The sequence below is a fragment of the Teleopsis dalmanni genome, chromosome 1 (genome assembly GCF_002237135.1).
Source record: "Teleopsis dalmanni isolate 2A chromosome 1, ASM223713v2, whole genome shotgun sequence".
Taxonomy (NCBI): domain Eukaryota; kingdom Metazoa; phylum Arthropoda; class Insecta; order Diptera; family Diopsidae; genus Teleopsis; species Teleopsis dalmanni.
Genome location: NC_051846.1, coordinates 156,172,177 through 156,196,161, shown reverse-complemented (window position 1 = coordinate 156,196,161; position 23,985 = coordinate 156,172,177). Strand labels below are relative to the sequence as shown.

At 28.7% G+C, this 23,985-nt stretch overlaps 1 protein-coding gene across 1 annotated transcript in view; it reads right to left on the bottom strand.

Moving 5' to 3' along the window:
- The window catches only part of LOC119666523 (serine-rich adhesin for platelets), a 113,368-nt gene that overhangs the window by 60,991 nt on the left and 28,392 nt on the right, over positions 1-23,985 (bottom strand). The window contains exon 2 of the mRNA XM_038075806.1: positions 19,237-22,784. Within this exon, the coding sequence (XP_037931734.1) occupies positions 19,237-22,784 (3,548 nt within the window). The remainder of the gene's footprint in view (positions 1-19,236; positions 22,785-23,985) is intronic.

The following is a 23,985-nucleotide window of genomic DNA, read 5'->3' as shown; positions in this document are numbered from 1 at the left end:
ATTAACTTGACACTTTGCATAATCACAATGTGGTTTATTAAATCAAATGCAAAGGTGATGAATCCAATCTTATAACCTTATTTTTATTATTTCTACCGATTTTATCAGTTTTTTTATAACTGTACGCAGACTTTATGGGGCCTATTTTAACATGCAGGCACACTTTTATCCCGTTATCTCTGGAATGAATATTCGAATATAATTTTTGTCTTTTGCTATTTAAACTTAATAATTCAAAGAATAAATATATGTAAAAATTTTAATTAAAAATATTTAATTATGTTGTGTTTCTTTATCACATATCAAAATTCGTAAGGTGTACGCAGAGTTTATTGGCTATGTATATATGACCAAGTATATGTTGGTACAACAAAACATAAATTAAAGACGTGAATAGCTGAACATAAATACAGCTTAAGGTATAAAAATAATATTGAGTCCAAAACAGCACTGGCTTTACACTGCATTACATCAAAGCATGAGCCGGACTTAGATAATGTGAAGGGTTACACCAAAAAAATAACCAACAAAAACGCTTTTTCTTAGAAATGTTCTATATCCTACAAACTCCTAGGGATACCATACTCAATAATAAAACTGACATACAACACTGTGCTTAGATGTATAAAAACACCTGCAAAAAATCCGGAAGAGGATAAATATATAATTCCTTTATATGTGTAATTCATGTTTTAATGTTAATGTATTGTATATTTGTTTCTTTGTAATAGGTATATATTAACATAATATATTGTTCCATTATTTTAATATTATATAGTTGATGTTGATATGCAGATGATGAGTTGGTGATTCATCACCTTAACTCTATTATATCTGTGGACAGTTTGAAGTCACACTAAGAATAACTGAATACGGGGCTTTATAATATGATGGATCTGATGTCTTTGTATCTGCCTGTGTTTATCAGATTTCGCTGTAGTTTTAGGTTGCTGAGTGTTGGATTATTGTGATTGTCAATTATATTGACTATAAAATATATTTGAAATATCGGTTTAAATAAAATTTATTAAAAAACAAAAGAAAATTTTTAAAAAGTGTATTATTTAATTACTGACTAATTAGCCCGTTAAAAAACAAAATTATAATTTAAAAATCATATTTTCTTAAATATATGTAGTTTATACGGTTTAAAAGAAGTATTATTGAGCCAAAAATGCAAGAAATAAATCTACTGGATTACTAAAACAAATGGTAAACTTTCAAGGAACTGAGATAGCATAAGTAACTATAGTGACCATAGTGACATAGAGACCATAGAGGACAATAAACAGGCAACCAAAAAGTCTTAAACTATAAAATGTTATCATTAACTATTCTATATACGAATATAAAAAATTTTTGAAGAATATTACAGGAAATAATACGAACAAGCTATCAACTGAAATCATCTAAAATGTCACACAAAAATGCTGAGCAACAATTAAGGTTTCTATATAAGGGACTACAGAAAACAATATATGTACTTGTAGTTTAAAACTAAATATATGTACTATAACATTAAACATATTATGTTTATGCCCACTTTCTTATATAATTGTTTATATATAATTTTAAGTTCCAAAAGTTTACAAATTAAAAATAATTTTTTTTTAATACATTTGTTTGAAAACTTGAAAACCTCACTATGGGTATGATAAAGTTATTTTGGTAGTTATATTTAAAAAAATTCTCTTATATATTTCTTTTAAAACCCTTATCATGGATACTGTACAATGTGGATCATACATACATATAATACGTCCTGATGACGTGGAGAGAAAAAATATGCGATAAGTCGGCATTTAAGCTAAATATAAATTTTTGATAAAAATTGTTTTATTTAATTTTTTAAACCTATTTATTCGAGTGTTTCGACTTAACAAATAGCCTGTGAAAGAACACTTTCAATTAATTAAATATAGTAGTAACATAAGTTATAAATGTAATGTGATCTTAATAATTATCGTAAATAACAGGACTATAAAAGATATGATGAATATTTTTTTAAATATTATAACACTACTACATTAAACAATGTAAAATAATATTAGTTACTAGCACTGACTACAAAAAAACCATTTGTCAATCAATATTTAATAATAGCACGTTTGATATTAAAGTACACGTTCAACGTGCTAATTTCATAGTAAATGTCTGATAACTGATCGGTTTAGAAATAAAATCCACAATAACTATGACTAATACAATATGTAATAAAATAGATTACAAAAACGTGAGAAACCTCTCAACTAATCTAAATTTTATATAAAATCTGGTAATGCTTCTATAAGAAATGCGTTAGTTACTTTGTACTACTGCAATTACTACTACTACTACTACTACTATATATACAAACAAAGAAAATAAAAATTTTTTATTTAATTTTTTTTAAAGGTGCCAAATATAAATATCGGTGTACTATCAAATTAGTGACGAAAGTAAAAATATAGTATATACATAATATAGATTATATGACGCATTATACGTTACATTTGATATAGTCTCTTATTCTGCACTTGTTCTATATTACCTATATTAATTTATAATAAAAGTAATATGACGCATTATAGGTTACATTTGTTAAATTTTCGGTTGTTATAATTTCTAATTTTCATCTTGTAGCCAGAATACCTAGTAAGGTCTCACGCTTTATGACACCAGAAATTATACAGTCCGACCTGCAGTTGTCATTTAACCACTGTTTTGATTGCCCAATTGCTTAAGATTGCACAAAAAAAGCGTTTGGAACTATTTGAATTAAGCTGGATACAAAAAGAAGCTCGATCTATGGGTACTATACGAGTCAACACAAAAAACTCATAGATTGAATTTCTATCTGCGAATCGCAACAAAGTCGAACCATTTCTGAAGTTTTTTGGTGACTGGTGATGAAAAGTGGATCAGGATCACTTACGACAACGTCAAGCAAAAATGGTCGTGTTCGAATCGCGGTGAGCCGGTTAAAACGGTTTTCAAGCCAGGATTGACGGCCAAAAAGGTTTTGGTGTGTATTTGGTAGGATTGGTCAACAATTAGACCACTTGACCGCCTTAAGAAAGCAATCGCCCAAAAAATGCCAGCTTTGGGCAATAGGAGAGGAATTGTGTTCCATGAGGGCAACGCCAGACCAACCACATCGATAATGACTCGCCAAAAGTTCCGTGACTTCTATGAGAGAGTCATAATAAAATTACCTTCAAAACGACAATAATTAATTGAAAAATATAGCGCATAGTTGATATCGGATCATTCTAATTATGGTAAATAAGCCCTCAACATTTCATAAAAAAGTAATAGATTTCTTTTTACTACACTTATTATATATATATATTAGATTAAAATAAATGCATTACCATAAAATTGAAAGTATATTACAGATTTATATCTAGTATATTATTATTATTATAGTGCAGCCCTTATTAGCAGCTTAGACACTGCGGTCTTGCATATATATCTACACATATGAAGCGTATGAATCAATTCTAAAGCTCAGCAATCTTTTACAATTCAAATATATTAGATAAAGCAAATCTTGATTGCAATAACAAAGAAATCATATGAAGAAAGCTTGAAGAAATATAAACACTTTTGCTTACTCATAAAAAAATAAATGTCACATATATCAAAAACAAAAAAATTGGAGCGAAAATAAAAAAGATTTTCACTGTATGTCAACAAAGCCAAGTGACAGTAAATCAACAATCGACCTAACAATAACAAAATTTAAATCTCTTTTTCAACTAAAAATTTTTTTATTTATTTTTTATTGTAATAATTTTATATACAACAAGTAGCCTTTTTAGATTTTCATATATTTTGCGCGAAAGATTTTGATAGAAAAAGAAAATAAAAAATTTTTTAATTTAAAATTATAAATAGAAAGAACGGATGAGAGCATTCAAAGTGTGAATAAATCAACACAATGCGAGTTTAGTTCCATCCAGCGGTAAGTCAAACTGAGAGTCAAGATAGACTAGCAAATAAGATTGTTTTCTGGTGAAGAAGATACACAAATAGGCGAGACCGTAAGAGGAGCGTATATTAGTAAGTAAGCATAGCATAACAAAAAAAAAAAAAAATGTTCAAAAAATAAAATATAATAACAATAATAATAAATGAGGCAGGCAAGGCAGTAGCAATAAATAAGCACAGTTTATAATATAATAAAAAAAAGTTTATATATATTCTTCCACTGTTGAAAAAGCATTGACTGCAAAGTTGAATAAAGTTGGGGGCTTACTCATCATCGCCATATGACACTGAAAATTAAATTTAATTTTAAGAAACCGCAATTAAACGGCAACAGAGAAAATAAAGTAAACAGCAGCAGTAGTTCTTCAGAACCTTGAATTTAAAATTTTATTGAAACAATTGGCAAAATTAATGGACTTGAAAATACATCAATACTCATGCTGGAGCAAAATAAACTATGTTAAATAGAGTAAAACAATGCGTATATTTGTTTGCCAATTATAATATAAAAAAAAAATTAAATAAATGACAATAAATGTTTTGTCTGATGTTAAAATTGGTAATGTACGCGAATGTTTTTTTTTTTAAATTCATATAATTATAAACTTATTTTGATGAATATTCAGACCATCATATGTGAATATATATCTCGAGCATATGTGCTGCTAAACAGCAGCAAAAACAACAAGAGCAGTTAAAAACAAGAAACTGAATATGCTGGTCGCCAGATTGACGCTGGTGGTGTTAACAACCTCGTTTACTGAAAGTATCGTAAATATTGGATACTCAGAAAACGACCTTGTCACTGCCATACCGCAGCACATACCATATCACAACGTACCAAAACGTACTCGTATTGCTTGTTTGGTGGTTGAGTTAGAATTTTACTTTCATAAAAAAAATAAAATTGTAAAAATAAAAATAAAAAGATAAATACAAATTTATGCATATTTGTATAAACAAATAAAAATGTCAGTGTAAGTGTAGTTTGGAATTTAGAGCGGAGGTAAATAATTGCTAATATTAAAGTCCATAACATACATAAACTCGTATACGGAGACAATATATGTACATAAATAAATTTCTATTTCTATCTATCTATATAACATAGACAATAAATAGCAAGAGAATGGTAAATGGTAAAATATTTGTCAAATAAAAGCACCCACACGTAACAGCATTTTCAGTAATTGAGTTACATAATTGTACTAAACTGTCTAAAGGAAATAAATTATTTAATAATTTAGAAATATATGTATATTATAAATACTATACATATACAATAAAGTTATTTAAAAGGGGGTCTTGATTAGTTTGCTGCCTAATAAGGAAGTGCATTTATTTAATATTTGCAAAAACTTGTTGCGAATTACTCACAATGACAAACTCGTTTTACTGGAAGTAAGGAAAGCAGAAAGAACCTTAACAATTCGCATAGTTGAAGTAGATATACTCGTATACGTACCTATACATATCTCTCTGGTTAATGCTGAAATATGGTTATTTTGGTATTCGCATTCATATAAATATACTAAAAATATGTTAAATTGACTTTAATATTAAGTTTATATAAATTTATGGCAATTTTAAAGAATGGTTTAATAAGTTACATATTCTGAGATAAAAAAAAACCTAAAAAATCATGCACAACGACGGATACAGAATACATTATTTTGCAGTAGTAAAACTGAAAAATTAGTATTTAAATTTACTATTATAATTTAATATATACTATTATTAGATATTAGATGCTTTTTGCCTTGGCCTGAATTTGTAAGGTCATTAAATAATTATTGAATAAGAACCAACTATGCGTATCAGTACCATAAAGTTCAAATACATATTATATATTGTAGTACATATTGTTGTACTAAGCAGAACTATTAACACTTTGTTGTATCAAATGAATAATAATAATAATAAAATTAATTTTTTTTAATTCGATTTGAACTAAAAATATGTGCTATAGGACACAAACTTAAGAATAGAAATATTTTCATTATTCGAAAGGAATCAAATACGATTTAAAAAAAATTCGGAGATGATACATTAGACTGGAAATGATTGTATCTAAATAATAAAATGATCTATACAAATTACAAATAAAAATATATAATATAATATATATATATATACAGTCAAACTTCCATAACTCGAAGTACCATTTTGCAAAGCAAAAGTTTGACTTATGCAGACTTCGAGTTAAAGTATTGTAAGTAATTTGCTCTCCAAACCCTGTGGCACTCTATTTAGTTTGAGTTATAAAAAATTCGAGTTATACAAGTTCGAGTTATGGAAGTTTGACTGTATATATACATATATAATATATGTAAATATCTTTGATTTGCGTAGTTCTTACAAACGAATGCGAGGTGTGGATTTTTGAATCGTATCAAATAAACAAGCTTTTGACTACTGAGCGATATGTTAGGCAGAATATATGAAACATATTAAAACTCTTCATTACAGCTGCTCCCTAAACTGCTCCCTTAAATGCACCCTAAACAACTGGCAAAACAGCCACTGAAACTTGGGGGTGTGATAAAGGCAGATCAAGGAATATTAGAAATCAATAAAAATTCTATCTTATAAGTATTTGAAAAATGAAATCCATTAGTTACGGAAGGTCTTCAAAGACTATTAATAAAAAACAAAGTTTTCAAAAACTTCACCGTAGTGTTTTTAATTCATTACGTAGATCATATATGAAAACCAATATTCAATTGTACTCAATGAATGTTGAGTAAAATAAGTAACACATTTTATTAACACTATAGATTATCATCATATAATAGCATTTACTCTAATGACTGTTTAAGCATTGCAATAGTAAATTTTTTTGTTTAAAAATTTTTTTCATATATCTACATAATTCAAATAGATGTAGAAAGAATTATAAGCTAGTACAAATCTGCATCTGTTATGTTGGAAGTTATGTTATGTCTGAATATAAGTATTTTCGTAGAAATATTGAGTCATACAATGTGCACAGAGATTAAAAAATATTTTTAATAATTCAGAATACTTGAATAAATAGGGGAAATTAAGGTGCGGGGGTGGATTAGAATGAGAGATGCTTTTAATTTATTGAATTTGAATTAAATGACTAAATTTTTATATTCAATAACATCAGAAGTTAAAGTAAATAGAAAATATTATGCAATATTATTTTAAATTAATAGCTTTTGCTAATACAAGAAAGTTTTAACTGAAGTCAAGCCAATACCGAAACAGGAGATATGTGTGCCTTTTTAACATTTATCTCTTTTTAGAAGTCATTGGATAAAATTAAAACCTACCTTCATTTTAAGCTTCAATTAAACTTCAAAATTGTGTGTACCTAGTACTTTTAAACAGAATTCAGAGCTTTTAGTATAAACTAATTCAGTAAACTTTTTTTATATTATAAGTAAAAATTGTTTAAGAGAAAGACTAACTATTCTCATTTTTAATAAACAGTAGTTTAAACTCATCACCAGTATGAGTATGGATTAATTTCAAAATACTGATATTTATTTGTTACTACGAGCAATTATCAAATGTAAGTTGATGATCAACATTATAGAATTAGTAGTCATTTCGAGTTACAATATACAGATTACAAATTTTATACTTTCTATTTTTTCCGGAATTTTAGGGAAATCCGAATTATCAGACATTTAGAGTAGTAAAGCTGTACTGTGTATACATATTTTGAACAACATCAACATCTATAATTTATTTTAAGTTTTTTATTTTAGTTTTCTTTCTACTAATAAGCACTTTCAAGGTGATGGCAATTACCTATCTAAATTTTTATTGTAGAAATTAACTACATTTCTAATATCCGTTCAAGGATATAAAATATAATTATTTCAATTTAAAAGCTTGAAGTAAGCAAAAATTTTATTTTAACTTCGTTTTTATTCATTACTTATGGACTTAGCTTGATATACATTTATCAATTAATGCAGCTTGAAAATTATTTTTTTTCACAGGTACTAAATAAGATAATTAATTTTATGAGGAAATTTCATCCAACATTTCTTAGAAAAATAAAATCTGTGTTGCATTATCGTTGATGTTACATAGTAATAAATAAAAACTAAAAATTTGTGAGTCATAAAATTAAGATACATAAATTAAATCACGAAAATAAATTAAAAAGATATTAAAGAAAAAAATCTTACATGAATATATAGCTAAATATGCAGATGTTTGACCTAAATCAGTGGAATGAATTTCCTTTTATTTATGGTCTTATCACTGACGAAATTAAAGGAATGCATTTTTAAAATTTATGACTACTCGACTCGTACAGTTAAAAATTTCAATGGCTGAAGTTTGCTATATTGAAACAAGATAATACAATTAGTATTTTTAATGAAATTATTGTAGTTTTGTTTATTTGTAAAGTCTACCCAAAATGTATACAAATCTTGACCTATATTCTTAAAAAATTTTCTACGAATTCAAGCAAATATGATTGAAAACGAAATGATTTCAGTTTGTTTTCAGTTTTGGTTTTGTTTTATAAATAAAGAAAAAAATCTGTTAATTTGTAAGGCACTACAAAAAAAAACTTTGTATTCAAAAATTATCTTAACTAAGTTTATTTAGCAATTTAGCGTCCATATAAAAACATACGTAATAATTCTAATGTATGTCTGAGCAAATGCCATAAACGAATTCATTATTTTTTATGTATGTTGATGTCTCTGCGAACTTTCCGATGCTTCTATTATCAAATGACTCAGAAAAGTTGCGTAAAATTGAATATAATAAAAAAAAATAACAATAAGAATAAAAAATAAATATACTATAAGTGAGAAATTTAAAAAAAATTTTTTTTTTTATAAAACCAACCACCACTTATTCAATTAATCGGTAATTCATTGATGCATGCATTGAATATTTATTGTTGCTAGAATTTCCTAAATAAAATAAAAAAACAACTTTTCTTTGTAAACTTTTTATGACTTGTTTACAGAGTAATAATATTTTTTTGTTCTGTTAATACAAGGAAATAATTCTCAAATGAAGACTGATTGCTGGTTGTTTATACGGATATGAATGGTTCAAATATTTTGGTACTGAACTATAAAAGGACTGAAAATATAAACTATAAACAATATAATAGGTCACATTTTCATATGTTTTGTAGACGGATATAAAAAAGTTTTTCTACATACATACATGCATATATTTGTACATTCAGGGTGTATACTTAATTAATACTTTTTTTAAACTGAAAGCATTTTGTTTTGTATACGATTTGCTTCATTATTTAATGAAAAAAGACAGCAATTAATTTTAAATACATCATCATTCATTAGAACTTATTATCTCATCGTCAGTGTACTTACACTTTTTCTATAGAATTATAAACAGGGTCATATGTTAAGTAATATATTGTTGTTCAGATTTGCATCGTGTTAATTAAATTGTGAATACAATTTAAGTCTTTTAAAATATTTCATAAAAATCACAACATTGATAAAATACTAATTTTAAAAGTTAAAAGTTTTTTGTACGGTCTTTAACAGTTACAAGTGATTACGATTATAAAAACGATACATTTTGCCCTACACTTTTCAGGAGAATATTGCTTCCAAATATTTTTGGAAAAGTTTAACACTCTAATTCTCAAGTTTTTTTTGTCTAAAAAAAATTACTGAAGTTACTTTTAAAGTAAACAAGCAAAATATTAAATGACTTATAATGTAATTGAAGTGCTTATTGATACTATCACAGCAGTTTAATTGTAAGCACTTTTGGAAACTAGTGGTTCAAGAAATAGGTATTTAAAGAACACGTTTTATTTATGCGTGCTTTATTCAAAACGTCCATTTTTGTTTTACTATGAAAAAAATTAAAACTGAGCGAGATTTCAGTTTCCATGGTATGACAACGGACTATTATTTCAGCTAAAGTGTGCTTTAGGCACAAGAACACTGTTCCAACCTAAACTAACCTAAGATTCCGATTGGCTAGGCACGCCGATTTTATAACAGGATACTAATTTTGTTCAACTTTTTCTACTACACATATGGCAGTATAGTTTTCGAGATATTGGGTTTTTAGCTGAAAATGTTTTCATGAAAATCATCGACAACAAACAGACACGTATAGAGTTTGTTGTTTTTTTTTAATGTTAAAAGTGTTTATAATAGTTGGCACTAGATGGGGATTGGGTAGTTTTTGTTAGTAAAATCAATCTAAAAAGTTTATAACTTCAAACATCAATAACTCGATAACTAAGCTATATTGATATATAGTACGTATAGTGTAGAAGAAAAAGTTGCTATAAAATAGCTGCTTCGGTCAAATTTCGGGAAATTGATATGATTCTAAAGTCTGCATTATCTGTGACTTATAATCATTATGCTTTATAAAAGAAAATTAATATAAAGTGTTATATAAAACAAAAATTTTTATATAAAAATAACATTTAAGCGTTTAAACCTCAATTTTTCACAACTATTAACGTCCATTATCTTTGACACTGAAGTCAAAGTTGAGAAATAGCCTTATAACCCATCCATTACTTTTGAAATTAATTTCTATACGTTTTATTTCTATTTTTAATCTAGGCAAATTTAATTGGTAAAATTTCTCTTAACTCTTATAATCTAATAATAATTAAATTATATTTGATTAATAAAATCCTGAATTTATTTTCATATTAAAATTTCAAATAAAATTTATATATTCATATAAAAATTCTTAATGATTCTGCATTACTATAATAAAAAATTTTTACTGTGAAACTTGTGTGTGTCGTGCTTGGAAACCAAGAGATAAGAATATGAAAAAATCATTTTTTATAAAAAAGGGAATTAAAAACGTTTATCAGTAAAACGAAAACGTACAATAAAACAGAACTAAAAATATATACAAATATATATAAAACATATACTTATATACATATAAACCAAATGCAATCACAGCAAGCAAGCCAGCAAGCAAGTAGTTAAATAAAATATTGTATTTGTATCTCAGTATGAGCCGAATTTGTATAAAATAATCGACACTTATACACATACACACACATACATTTAAATGTATGCATTAAATAGAGGAAATTTTGCAAGAAAAAGTAAAAATACTAAACAATGGCAATTTAAGTGAAGTCCAAAGAAATGCAAAAATGTTATAAATTATGTAAAGAAGAAGGCGAGAGGAATCAGAAAAGAAAAGAATCCGAAATACAGCAATGAAAAGAGCTCAAAGAAACAAAACAAAAAAAAATTAAAAAAATAAAAAGCCAAGCTTTGTTGAGAAATCACAAAGAACATAAATGCCGTTACATTAGCAACAAAACCAGAAATCAGAAGGCACGAAATAATTGGAAACGGTGAAAATGAAATATACGATAAAATCATAACAAAAACAATTAAAATAACGATATAAAAAACAGCAGTGAAGAATTTAAAATATTCTATATCCAACGTATTAGCGGGAATTGATAATTTAAATAAAATAAAACAAAAAAGTAGAAACAATTTAAGAATCGCTCAATACATATTGCATTGAGTATATGTTGGCATTAAGAAAAGTTTAAGGCAAAAAAAAAATTAAATAAAAAATTTAAACATAAGTGGAAAAAAATAATAAAAATAAATAAAAAAAAATAATAAAAAAAAATAAAAAAAAATAAATAAATTTAATAAATAAATAAAAATAAATAAAAAATACAAAAAAAATAAAAAAAATAAAAAATAATTATGTAAATTACTTGACTTTGTTCTATTTCTTTTAAAATTCCCTTTTTAATTTTTAATTAAGCAATGTTAATTTTACAAAAAAAAATAATGATGACCCTAGGACAGCAGTAATTTTACAAAAAAAAAAACAACTTTATCAAAAAAATTTTTATATCCGGTTATACATACTATAATTAAAAAATTTCATTAATATAAGAACTTCATATAGACTAATATTTTTCCAAGATCCTAACATCTCCGAATAACATTTTATTAAGTCTTTTCTTATTACTTTTAGAACTAATGCTGTGTTCTAATTGATAACTCAGCAAGTACTATTGATAAAACTCTAAATTTGATAAATGACACTTTGTTTACGTTGGTTGTGTAGATTAACACGCAGGTCCACGTTTTAAATTTGGCAGGATTTAATTGCTGACATGAAAAGTTTTTTGTTTTGTTATCCTCTAAGAAAAATCCTCTAAGAACAAAGCTTCGTGCAGTATTCCAGCCTGTCATTACTTCTAAATTTCAATAAGTTCCAAGGACCACCACTAATAATAGATATTTGGCGTTATCCGAAACAGCTGTATGGAAAAGTCAAATTTCTATATAATATAGTTTAAAACTATAGAGTATTACTAAGGTACACACTAAATCTTGCAATGTACGTACGATACCCGTGGTTATTTATTTAGATATTTTTTTTATAAGTTAAAGATTTTCGTTGCCATTTATTAATTCGTCAATTTTTAAAATACAGAAAAGAGTAAGAAATATTAAGCACTGTAACATTTTTTAATTTAAAATAAAAAATTTTTTTTTTGTTTCTTAATTTTATACAATAATATTTTTTCTTTAATTTTATATTGAAATGTTTTTTTTTCGAATTGAATAAAGAAAAATTCTTTCCGCACACTAACATTTCTATATTATATTATATATATATGTATATTATTAAAACAAAATTGGACTTAGTTTTATTTTTACCGGAAAAATGAATCAGAATTAATATTTATCTAAGACAAAGAGTCCAATTGATTGAAAAATGATTCATTGAGATAGTCAGAGATAATACGTGTAAAACACATGTTTGTTATTAAACAGAAAAAACAAACCACAATTAAATCATATAAATTGATATAGCTAAAACTATTAGTATTAGTGAATCGGATAAAAAAAATCATTCAATATATTTATTGCATTTAGTAATTCGTTGATTATAATTATTTTAATGTAATCTAAAAAAATAATCAAATAATTTCTAAAAATATCAAGCATTTTAGTTATGAGAAGGAGATCTATGGAAATCAAATATATGTTGACCTATAGAAAAGGAGACTTGGTTAAACAAATAAATAAAAAAATAACTCCAATTTGGTATTGATGATGATAAAGACGTTTTTGAGATAATGTTATACAAAATTTGGGTACATAAATTATCTTATATTTATAATTATATTTAACATGCAGCTTGGTCAATTGTTTTTAGATTTAGTTGGTATGGCAGAATTGCTTATAAAGTGCAACAGAATTAAGGTACGTAAATTAACTTTTTGATCAACCGTATAGCTGTATTATATACCGTTCAATTAACTATATTTAGATTCAAATGGCATGGCAAAATTGGTTTTAACTTAACAACTGCTCATAATAATATAATGCAAACCAATCATAAAAGCTATTTAGGGTAGTACAAAGAAGCTTTTTAGAAAGACTGTTAAAAAATAAACTATATATCAAAATTTTTAGATAGATAATTATTACAAAATTGTATTTTATAAAAAAAGCGTTGTTATTTTCAAAATATTTGCTCAAACTGTACTTGAAACTGGATGTATGTATATAATATACACACAAGTTACTCCTTATTGGTAAGATACACACGTTCTAATACTTGTCTGTTATGTAAAGAAAAGTTCCGCGAAAAAATAAATACTTTTTTACAATTTTCTAAAAAAAGAAAATCTCTCTCAATATCTTAAGAGTTGTAAAATACGACCCTGTGTTCTTTATTTGGCAACCAACGTAAACACAAAAAAATACGTTTTTTTAGATATTCAAAAAAAAGTCACCCTTGCTAACTGATGTTACTTGAAGCTAAATAAGCAATTGAGAAATAAAGACCTTTTTTGACAAACAAAAATCACGCTCCTTTAATTCTCTTATCATGCTATCCTGGGGTATAGTGCAGAAGTTTGGATAATTACAAACAGTGATGCGAGAGCGTTAGGAACATTCGAGTAAAAAGTTCTTCGAAAGATTTATTGTCCTTTAAGCGTTTACAGCGATAAGCTATACCGCGACATTTAAGAGTATTAAAAATTCAGTGGCTTTGCTGGTTTGGTCATGTCTTGACTTGTTGCGAACGGAAGAAAATGTTCTGGGTAGAAAAGTGTTTGATTTAGTACCAGCTGTTGGAAAACGTGATAAAGAACGTCTGCAACTTTGGTAAAAGGACCAGGTGACCAACCAAATTAAGGCATTCAGTATTATCAATTGGCGATAGCAAGCTACTAATCGCGTTAGCTACTAATCGGGCTACTAGACAGAGTCAAAGACGTCTCACGTTTGTAATGGCCAATTAAGCAAGTAAATAACTGAACACTAAGAGTAGATCCTAAAACTTAAGGTGTACATCTTTTTCTTAAGTCAAGTGATGAGATGCCACATGTTAATTAAACTAAAAATGATATATATTTAGGAATATTATACATATACGTTCGTACGAGTATCTTCCAACAAACTTGTAAAACCACAATAAAGTTAAACAAAACACTTGTTTTAAAACTGATTATAATTTTTTTCATATTGAAGTGTGAAAGTGGATTGTTAGTACCTACAATTTTGTATGCGCTTTCTATCACAAGTGTTTTGATGGGAATTTAATTGTTAAGTCATAAATGTAACAAAATATCTCTAAAAATCACAAGAATCGGAAGAAAATGTAGGAAATACAAACACGTAAAATACAAATTATGTTGCAAGTATAAATAAAAACAAAAACAACAAATACAAAACACAACAAACAACAGTCATATGTGAAAAAGAGGTTTTAACTTGTTTATTACGCATAGCAACTACACTGGGAGAAAAATATGTGTGTCCACATGATGCAACATAAGTTCCACAAAAGTAAAAACAAAATATCTAAAAATTATGATTGCAGCTGTTGTTCGCTGCCATAACAAAAAATTTGCAGTGCTCGCTCACTCGCTTGTAGTTGTTGTTATATTTATAATTGTTGTTGTTGTTGTTATTATTAGCAGTTGAAAAGGCAACATACGTTATTTATTCTGATTCTGTATTTTATATCACTCTACTGCTGCTGCTGTTGTTGTTATTGTTGTTTTCGTTGTTGTTGTTATTATTACTGCCTCTCAAGAAACACGAGTCTTTATGAAAGGCTTAAATTTCATTTCAAGTGGTTTTCACGTTAAGATTTTTAGTAGAACGACTTTTTCAGTTGGTTTTGTTGTTGCCTCAATTGTTGTTTAAGTTGTTTGTGGTATGTTCAAAGGTTTCCAATTGGATAATAATGTGTAAAACAATGAATGAAATGAACTTAGCTTTTTAGGTACATCAAGAAGAATCTGGTCTATTAAAGAATGTGCTACAGAGGCGAATATTTAAATATGTTAAGTGTACATAAGCAAAGAAACTAAAGTCTGGCATAGCATGGCATGTTCTTTAAAGTTTAAACATAGTTTATTGCCTGAGAAAAAACATAAAATAAACTCAACATTTAAACATAAACAGGAAAATGTTATTGTAGACTTAGACTAAGACTAAGACTTGGGAGCCTTTTTAGAAAAACTATAAATTTTAAAGATTTAAGTTCTGGTGGATAATATTTTTTGCCTGTTTTTCGCGGAATTTTAGTTATGTATTTTGAGCCAGGTTCTTTAAATTTTTTTTAGGAAAAATACAAAAATTGTAACTACATAAACGTGTTCAAAGTGTAAAACACAGCAAACTTGTTTCGTAAAAAACGACAATAATAACAAAAATATTAATGTTGCATTCTAAACAAGTTATTTTTTTTTATTATCATTATTATTATTGTTTTATTTTTATTTGTTAAGTTAAAAATGAAATAAAATTTCTGAACTAAAGGCAGAGAAGTTTTAAATTTAATTGTTGTATGGTAAGTAACAAAAATTTTGTATATAAACATAATTTAATAGGCATATGCCCTTCATGTATGAAAACGTGTACAGTGGACAGAGTTTACACCTATTCTCATATTTATTATATATAGAACATTATAATTAAACAAGCGTTGAAGTGTATTTAGACCAGTTTTAAATGTTTGTCATTTTTTTATTCGAATATTTTCTTGCTGATGCTAAGCTTCGCCGTTTTTTATATATAAGTCTTACTTATCAGACTTATATTAGGAAAGTGTTAAACATTAATAATATAGAACTAGAAACACAATTATAAAGTCTTATTTATTAGACTTATATTAGGAAAGTGTTAAACATTAATAACATAGTACTAGAAACACAATTATAAAGTCTTACTTATTAGACTTATATTAGGAAAGGGTTCAATATCACAATTTGGTTAAATAGCACAATTTAAAAGAAAATCAAGAAATTAATTTAGATTGGACTGATTAGTCTGCATACGAATAAAGTCGATAGGCACGACTTCCCCATTCAAGTGAAAGTAAACTAACGGGACAAGTCTATAAACTTGGTGAATTTTGCAGGATGAAAACTATATCATGTCGGTAAGAAAAGGGCCTTAAAGAATTTAAATCGTTTATTCTAGTCAATGATGAACACTGACACCAGTGGCGTAACTACATTTTTTAGGCCTGTAAGCAAATTCTAACTAAGGGGCCCCTACCAACATACTAAGGGGCCCCTCTTTTTATACTCTTTACACGAAAAAATGTGAAAAGGATATATAAGGTTTGTCAAGATTTTCGTAACGCATTAAAGGAAACGTCGGAAATATCATTAAGTATATATCAGTACAATATATATATACTTTTTCAGTTCAAACTACTCTCTCAGCTTTTGAACTCTTCGAACGAAACTTTACACACATACTTTTCGGGAGCCATTTGGTTTGATTGAAATTGGACGTCTATTTCTTGTATCTGTGATATAAACTTTACAATCGGATATGAGGTTTCTCCGTTTTTAATAAAGGTATTCAATTGGAATTTGGTGTATACAGTACTGATATTTGCAAAAGACAACGTACAAAATTATTTTCAAATAGGTTTAAATCTAGATATAGCTTCCATATAAGTCTCTCGATTAAGACACATATTTTTCTTAGAAAAACTTTCTTATTTTATAAATAGGTTTAATATTTTATTTGAAGTACATACATATTATGTACTTTAAATTTAAAATTTACGTATCTTTTATAAAATGCAATATGAAGTTAATCCAACAAAAAACGTTTCGTCCCACTTTTGAGAACTTATTAAAAATAAATACAATGAATACAAAAATTTATAGTGGGGCCCCCTAAATTCGGGGGCCCGAAAGCGTTGCTTCCAGTTGCTTCCCTGTAGTTACGCCACTGACTGACACATAAGGTGGAGTACAGCTTTTTCCTTATCCGCAGAGTCAATTCTCCGACAACAATCATCATAGGGTAAACTCCATCTCATAGCATGCTTTCCTTGAACACGCTTATTATTATTTTGTTTGACTAATTTATTAAGAAAACATAAAAACTAATTAATTTGGTCGAGAAACGGAATTACTCGCAAAGGCGGGTGTTTAAGACATGCGAAAACGTCTTAACAGGCAGGCGGAGTAGTTCTACACCATTACGAATGTACAGTCGTTAAAAAAAATTCATATAAGGAAAATAGATTTTTTAATATGTTTTGAAAGTAGTACAAAAAAAAATAATATATTTGAAAGAAATGTAAATAATGCAGGTAAGGTTGATAGTTGCAATATATGGTAAAATAATATAAGATTTTGTATTGTTTTTGCTTTATAAAAACATGTGAGTCATGTGTGTAAAACCGGTTACACTATCATTTTTATCGACATGTTATTGACATTCCAGATACTATGAAATTGTTTATCAAGAAAAATGCTAGTCATTTAGGCCTAATAATCTTTATTTATAAATTTAATTTAAATATTTTTTCAATTAAATTTTTATATATTTTCGATCAGTTTAAATGCTATGCGAAGTAAACACTTTTTTAAGTTGTTCTTTTGCTATCTACACTTAGATATTATTAGGATTATATTCATTTGAAATTAAAAAAAAAAGGTTCAAATATTTAATTAGAAAAATATATGATTTGTGAAATCTTCTCTGTTAGAGTATATGTTCTATTTAATTATTTAAATTCCTCACAAAATGTCTATTCGATTAAACAAATATATTCTTATGCCATTCATTTTATTTTATTAATTTGATTCAATACAAATATTTTCTAATTGATTCTAAGTGTTTAGAATCAGGAAGTTCTATTCTAATTTGTATAGGTATATGCATGTAGTAATAATACAATATTTTTACCAGCTGTAAAAATTTCAGTATTTGTATTTTTTTTTTTGTAGAAAACATATTTTACTTAAACAAAATAAACACGTTTAAAATAAATGTACGTATAACTACCCGTACCATAATAAAAGCAAGAAATTTTTCTTTTATAAACTCTGAAACTCTTATCTACTCTGAAATGTAATAAAACTATGATAACACATTAAGCGTTTTAATCATAAGATATTGGAAAAATAATAATAGTATGAATAATCAGACGATGACTGATAAAAAAAAATTACTATATATTTCGAGCCGAGTGCTTTTATATTAAAAACATATAAAATATAAAATTTATTTTAAAATAGTGATAAGAAGACTTTGTAAAATATATATTATTTAGATAAAATATAAAAAGTACCCCAAATCTTTTAAGAATTTCGAAGAATAATCCCTAGTATAGCCACACTTGTATACAAAATTATAGCAAAAGTAAGAGAACTGCTAAATTATAAGGAAATGCATGAGTTTATTAACCGATTGGTATGCAATTTCGCTTATGAATTTATAAATAAATACAAATTTATGCACAATATTTGAATTCAAAATTTTTTTGTATTAATCATGCAAAAACAAAACAAAACAAAGCAACAACAACAACAATATAAGATATAAATTTCAGCACAAAGAACTCCTCAAGTAGATATATTGCACTTTTGTATTTACTAAGCGCAATGCAGGGGAGTAGTACACTGCAAAGTACACTTCGATCGTTAACACTTCACTGCTTCTTTTTTATATTATTTTGTTCACTGTTCCTTTAGATATTGGTTTTCTATAAACAATTCCAACAGAACGAAATGTGCGTCTTAAGTGGGGTCTTTTTCCATGGAATTATCGAATTCATTACAAATACTGTCGGGAGTTAATAAACAAAGAAGCGCTTTAAATTATGTACAAATTCAAATATTATTTACTTTTTTACATTCCCTAGCAAACAGTGAAGACAAAGAAGTCAATCAGTCATACAAAGATACTGATATCTTTGTTTAATAGAGTTTAGTTCTAAAATTATTGATGTATATATACTATATATGCTTACCTTGGGCATTTCACGTTTTGTGCGAATGATCACCTCATTTTCTATATAATCTGGTACCTCTTTACGATTTGAAAAATTGAAAACCATTGATGTATTCTCAGGAGCAGCGGGTTGTCTTTTTTTGCGTAATGGCCATAGTGGACTATTCGACGTTGTTGATTTAACAGAATCTAATTCATTAAAACCGGAAGCGTTCGCGGATGAGCCGGACATTGCTTTGCCAGTGTTTGTATTTATCACGGTATCTAGACTAGTTGTGGCACATGCAGTTGCTGTCGAAGCATTTACAGCATGTGTTGCATCTACTGATGCGCACTTTTTCATTTCATTAATGCGATTCTTCTCGATTTCACGGCTTGTTAACTGTTGATTTGAGTTTATAGATGTTGTATAATTGGAATGTTGCCGTAATGTTTCCATATGTTGTTGCTGATTATTGATATTTGTTGATGTTGGCAATGTTGACGCTGCCACAGTGGCACTATTTGAGGTTAATATTGGTCGTATTATACCGATTTGTTTGCCCGCATTTAGTACTGATGTCGGTATTTCAGGATTTATATGTTCACTACCGCTACCGCTACCGCTACCGTTTATTATATTACTATGTTTTGTTGTTGTATTTAGTGTTTGACCAGCAAATTTAAATTGTTGTGTCGTACCAGCTTTAGCAATATTATCGAGCGCCGTTTTCGTAACACGCTTTGTAAGACCGTATTCGTCGTCGCTGTGATCACTACTAGTCGAAGCAGTTCCTGTCTGAGCAGTTTCGCGGTCTTCCGCGACACCAGCAGACGTACGATCGTTCTTATCGTCAATTATAGCAGCTGCGTCACCACCTACAAACTTGTTGCCGCCGTCGTTGTTCTCAGCGATGTGTTCGTCTGTGTTAAGTTCGGCTGTTAATAATAATTTGCTTTGTAGCGATTGTTGTTGTTGATGGTATTGTTGTTGTTGGTGTTGTAGCTGCTGTTGTTTGTTTTGGGATTCCTTTGTTGTGACGCTGCTGCTTTGTTTTGTTTGTTTATCAGCTTCGATACACAGCTTTTCAAGCTTTTTGGTTAAAGCAGTAACGGGCGAATCTACCACATTCGTTATATCGCTTTTTTCAATTAAAAGCTTTTGCCTTGGAATAATATCAGGTGAATTGTCTGATAAGACGCTTGTTATATTTTGTTCCATATTGTTGTTTCCAGTTTTGAATTTTGGCGTTTGAAGTGCATTTTGATTTTCTGGTGTGCTTGTGTTTATTGTTCCAGTAACTGTAGCTGTGGCTTTGCGGCCAACTGGACTACCTAAGAGATCTGCAGCCATCACTGGTTTCGTACCTATTTTAGTTTGTGTGCCCAGTTTTTTCGTAGGGCTAGTCGGTTTCGGATACACAATAGGTGGCTTATTTTCATTAATAATTGTTTTATAATTTGCCACTTTATTCGCGACTTCGCCTTTGCTATTAGTGCGTGTTGGACGTGGACGTCTATTGGCAGTTGCTTCAAACATTTTAAGGGTTTGTTTCACCAAATCCGGTGGTGGTCGTTCTGTATCATCAATAATAGATGTTAAACGTTTTGGCGGCATTATATCAGTTCCCATTATAAGTCTTTCACGTGCATTATTAATCTTATCCTCAATCGTAACACATGTTGGTGCGGATTGCTTGTTGTCTATTGTATTCAAACTAGTACGATTTACTATAACATTCCAGGGAGTTTTATCACAAAGTAAAGCTTCTACCGAACGCGCACGTTTAAGTGAATCGTTACCGCGTTTTAAATGCCGAGAACGATTATTTGAATCTGTAACCGAAGCGCCCGTCGTTGTGGCATTATTACCATTTTGCGAATGCGACATGCGCGATGTAACTCCCTTCGTATTGGAATAATTTTTGCTACCGTACTGCTGAAAAGTTGCAGTTTTTTTATTAACTAATGTTTCCTGATTGTTTGTATCATTTGTATGCTTTAATATGCCCGACCTAATTTTACCATCACCTTCTACTGGTACTACTGACTTATCTCTATTCAATCTAAACTCAACATCTGTTTTTTCTTCTTCAACATCCATTTCTTCCTCTTCTTCTTCTTCTTCATCATCATCATTAGGCTCATCACGATCAAGCAAATTATTCAGACTTGTAGCTCTACGTAAGTTATCCAAACAGTGTCTTTGTTTCTCCTTTGATTGGCTCAAAGCTAAACTCAAATAACGGCAACGTAGCTTGGACACAATGCCAGGGCCATAACTCAAGTCCTCGCTAGGATCGAACTCAGTCTTGTCATCGTGGCTTTCTTGATTGCGACCATTTCGTGTGCATGCTGTTGCACCAATAATCTGTTGTTGATGGCTGGCATTTTGTTTTTTCATTTCTTGCACGGCAACCATTTTCTTTTTGATTGCACAAGTATTAGCCGTATTAGCTGACGTCTTGGTGGGGGAACCAGTTACAGATGAGGCGCTATTTGCAGTATTTTCTTGCACAGAGTACGATTTATGTTTTAAATATTTTACGGAAGCAGTTGAGCACGTCGCTTGTTGATTTTTTATGAACTGATTGTTTTGTAATTTGTTTGAAATTTTACCGCACACAACTGGTATTGAAATTGGTGAAGTAGTCTTTTCACTAACTGGCGTCAAAATAGACGCGCTACTATTACCTACCCACGACCGCTCGCTCTCGTATTTCAAATTCGACTGATACGAATTTTGCTGTAGCGGTGTGTTTGCTCCAGTTGGTGTCGTTGTGGATTGAATTACTGCACAATGTTGTTGTTGCTGTTGCTGCTGTTGTTGCTGTTGTTGTGCAGAATATGTTCCACTTGTGTTTGTGTTAAGTTCCACAACTTTATGCACTTCGTTATTTTTTGAGAATTCTTGCTCTCTCAACGTTGAAGAAGAACTTGTTAAACGAGTTGTCGTCGTCGTTGTTGTTGTTTCTTCTATTGTTGTGTCCATTTGTTTTTCTTCTTGTTGTTGTTTGATTTTCAACATTTGTGCTGTTTTTGCGGTGGTCGTGGTGGTGTTGCTATTAAACTGCTGTTGAAATACTTCACTCTCTTTGGTGGTGGCATATTCTTGTAGAGTTACAGTTTTAAAAGAATTCGACGTTTCTTCTGTTGTTTCTTTGGTATGACTTTTTAATGTCATATTCACTGATGATCTCTGCTTTGGTATTGGTAGTGCTGTGTTTTCTGTTGCCAATTTTATTGGAGACAATTGTGGTTCAGATTGTTGTTGCTGTTGCTGCTGTTGCTGATTTTGATCTATTAGATCAGTTTTGTTTACCTGCGGCGTGTAATGACCTCCAATAAATTTCTCAGACTTCTCTTTAGTTGGTGTTGAAATTGTGGATTTAATGTTTAAATTGTCGCTGCTCCAGCTACTATTGCTGTTGGCGATTGTAGTCGGTGATATGTGTGTTGTATCTGTGTTGGTAGCCGGCATATTTGTTAACTCTTCAGCTGTATTTTGCGCTTCTGCATTTGACTGTTGACTAGTTTTATTTGCTTTGGTTGTATTATTTTCTTCACTTCTCACCACTGGATAAGTTCCTGGAACAAAAAAAAAACAAATATTTTAATTACTAAAAAAACTTGAAATAATTAAAATACAATATAAAGATTAATAGTAGTAAACAATTGCTAATATTCCGGAAATAATCTTATAAAATTAAATTTTGAAAACAGCATTTATTGTACTTGTCATCTATCAGAAATCAAAACCTAAAAAACTGCAGTACAAAGTACAAATAATCGCAATATGAGTCATTTTTTATATACATTTTTTTATTGACAACCTAACCACTAATGAATTTCTACTTATTTGCACATTTTATATTTAGTAGTGTTTTCCCAAATTTCTTCCGAGTAACCCTGACGTAGATGTGTACAAATTATGAGTAATGAAACCATTTATAAAATGCAAGTTTCTACAACAAATCAAATTGATATACGTTTATTTTTAAATGTATATATGTACTTGCCTAAATGCATAATAAAATATAATAGCATGAGCAACAAAAAAAAATAACTACTTAAGTCTGGGTATATGTAGAGGTCAACTGTCAAAACTACCCTTAACAAAAAAAAAATAGATTGGTGGGCGATAATTTGCATATGAAGTATATACATATATGTATTTGAAATAAGCAACACATGTGTCACTATAAAATATGTACATATATGTATATACTAATATACTATATACTAACATATACCAAATGTAAAATCGTACACAGAAAGGAACTTTGGCGAGATTGACTACTATGTCATACAGTTCTCATCAGATCAGTTCATGGATATTTTCGAAAATATCTATACAGAAGGAAAAAAGGAAAGCAACTTGACAGTACATATTGCGGAACCGATGAAGATGATACTGAGCACGCTTTTTCGATCTATGGAAGATGACATGGACAAAAAATGTAAATAGAAAAGAATATAATATAAAGAATATATAAGACTGTTGAAAATATCTTTGGAAAAATTAAGGCACGAGCATATAAATGGAACAAAATCATTCAATACATCGAAAACTTGCTCCGAAAAATGAAAACAGACGTGGACGCAAACTAAACTAAAACGAAGAGCAACCTGAACACCTTTCACAAAGAAACAGAAACAACAGAGTTTTAGTTCGTTATCTACACAGTAGGAGCCAGGCCACCATTTCAGCGATGGTTGGCTTGGCGATGTATAAACTATTCCACATCCACATATTAATAAGTCCTTACTGAGAGACATTATGCACCTC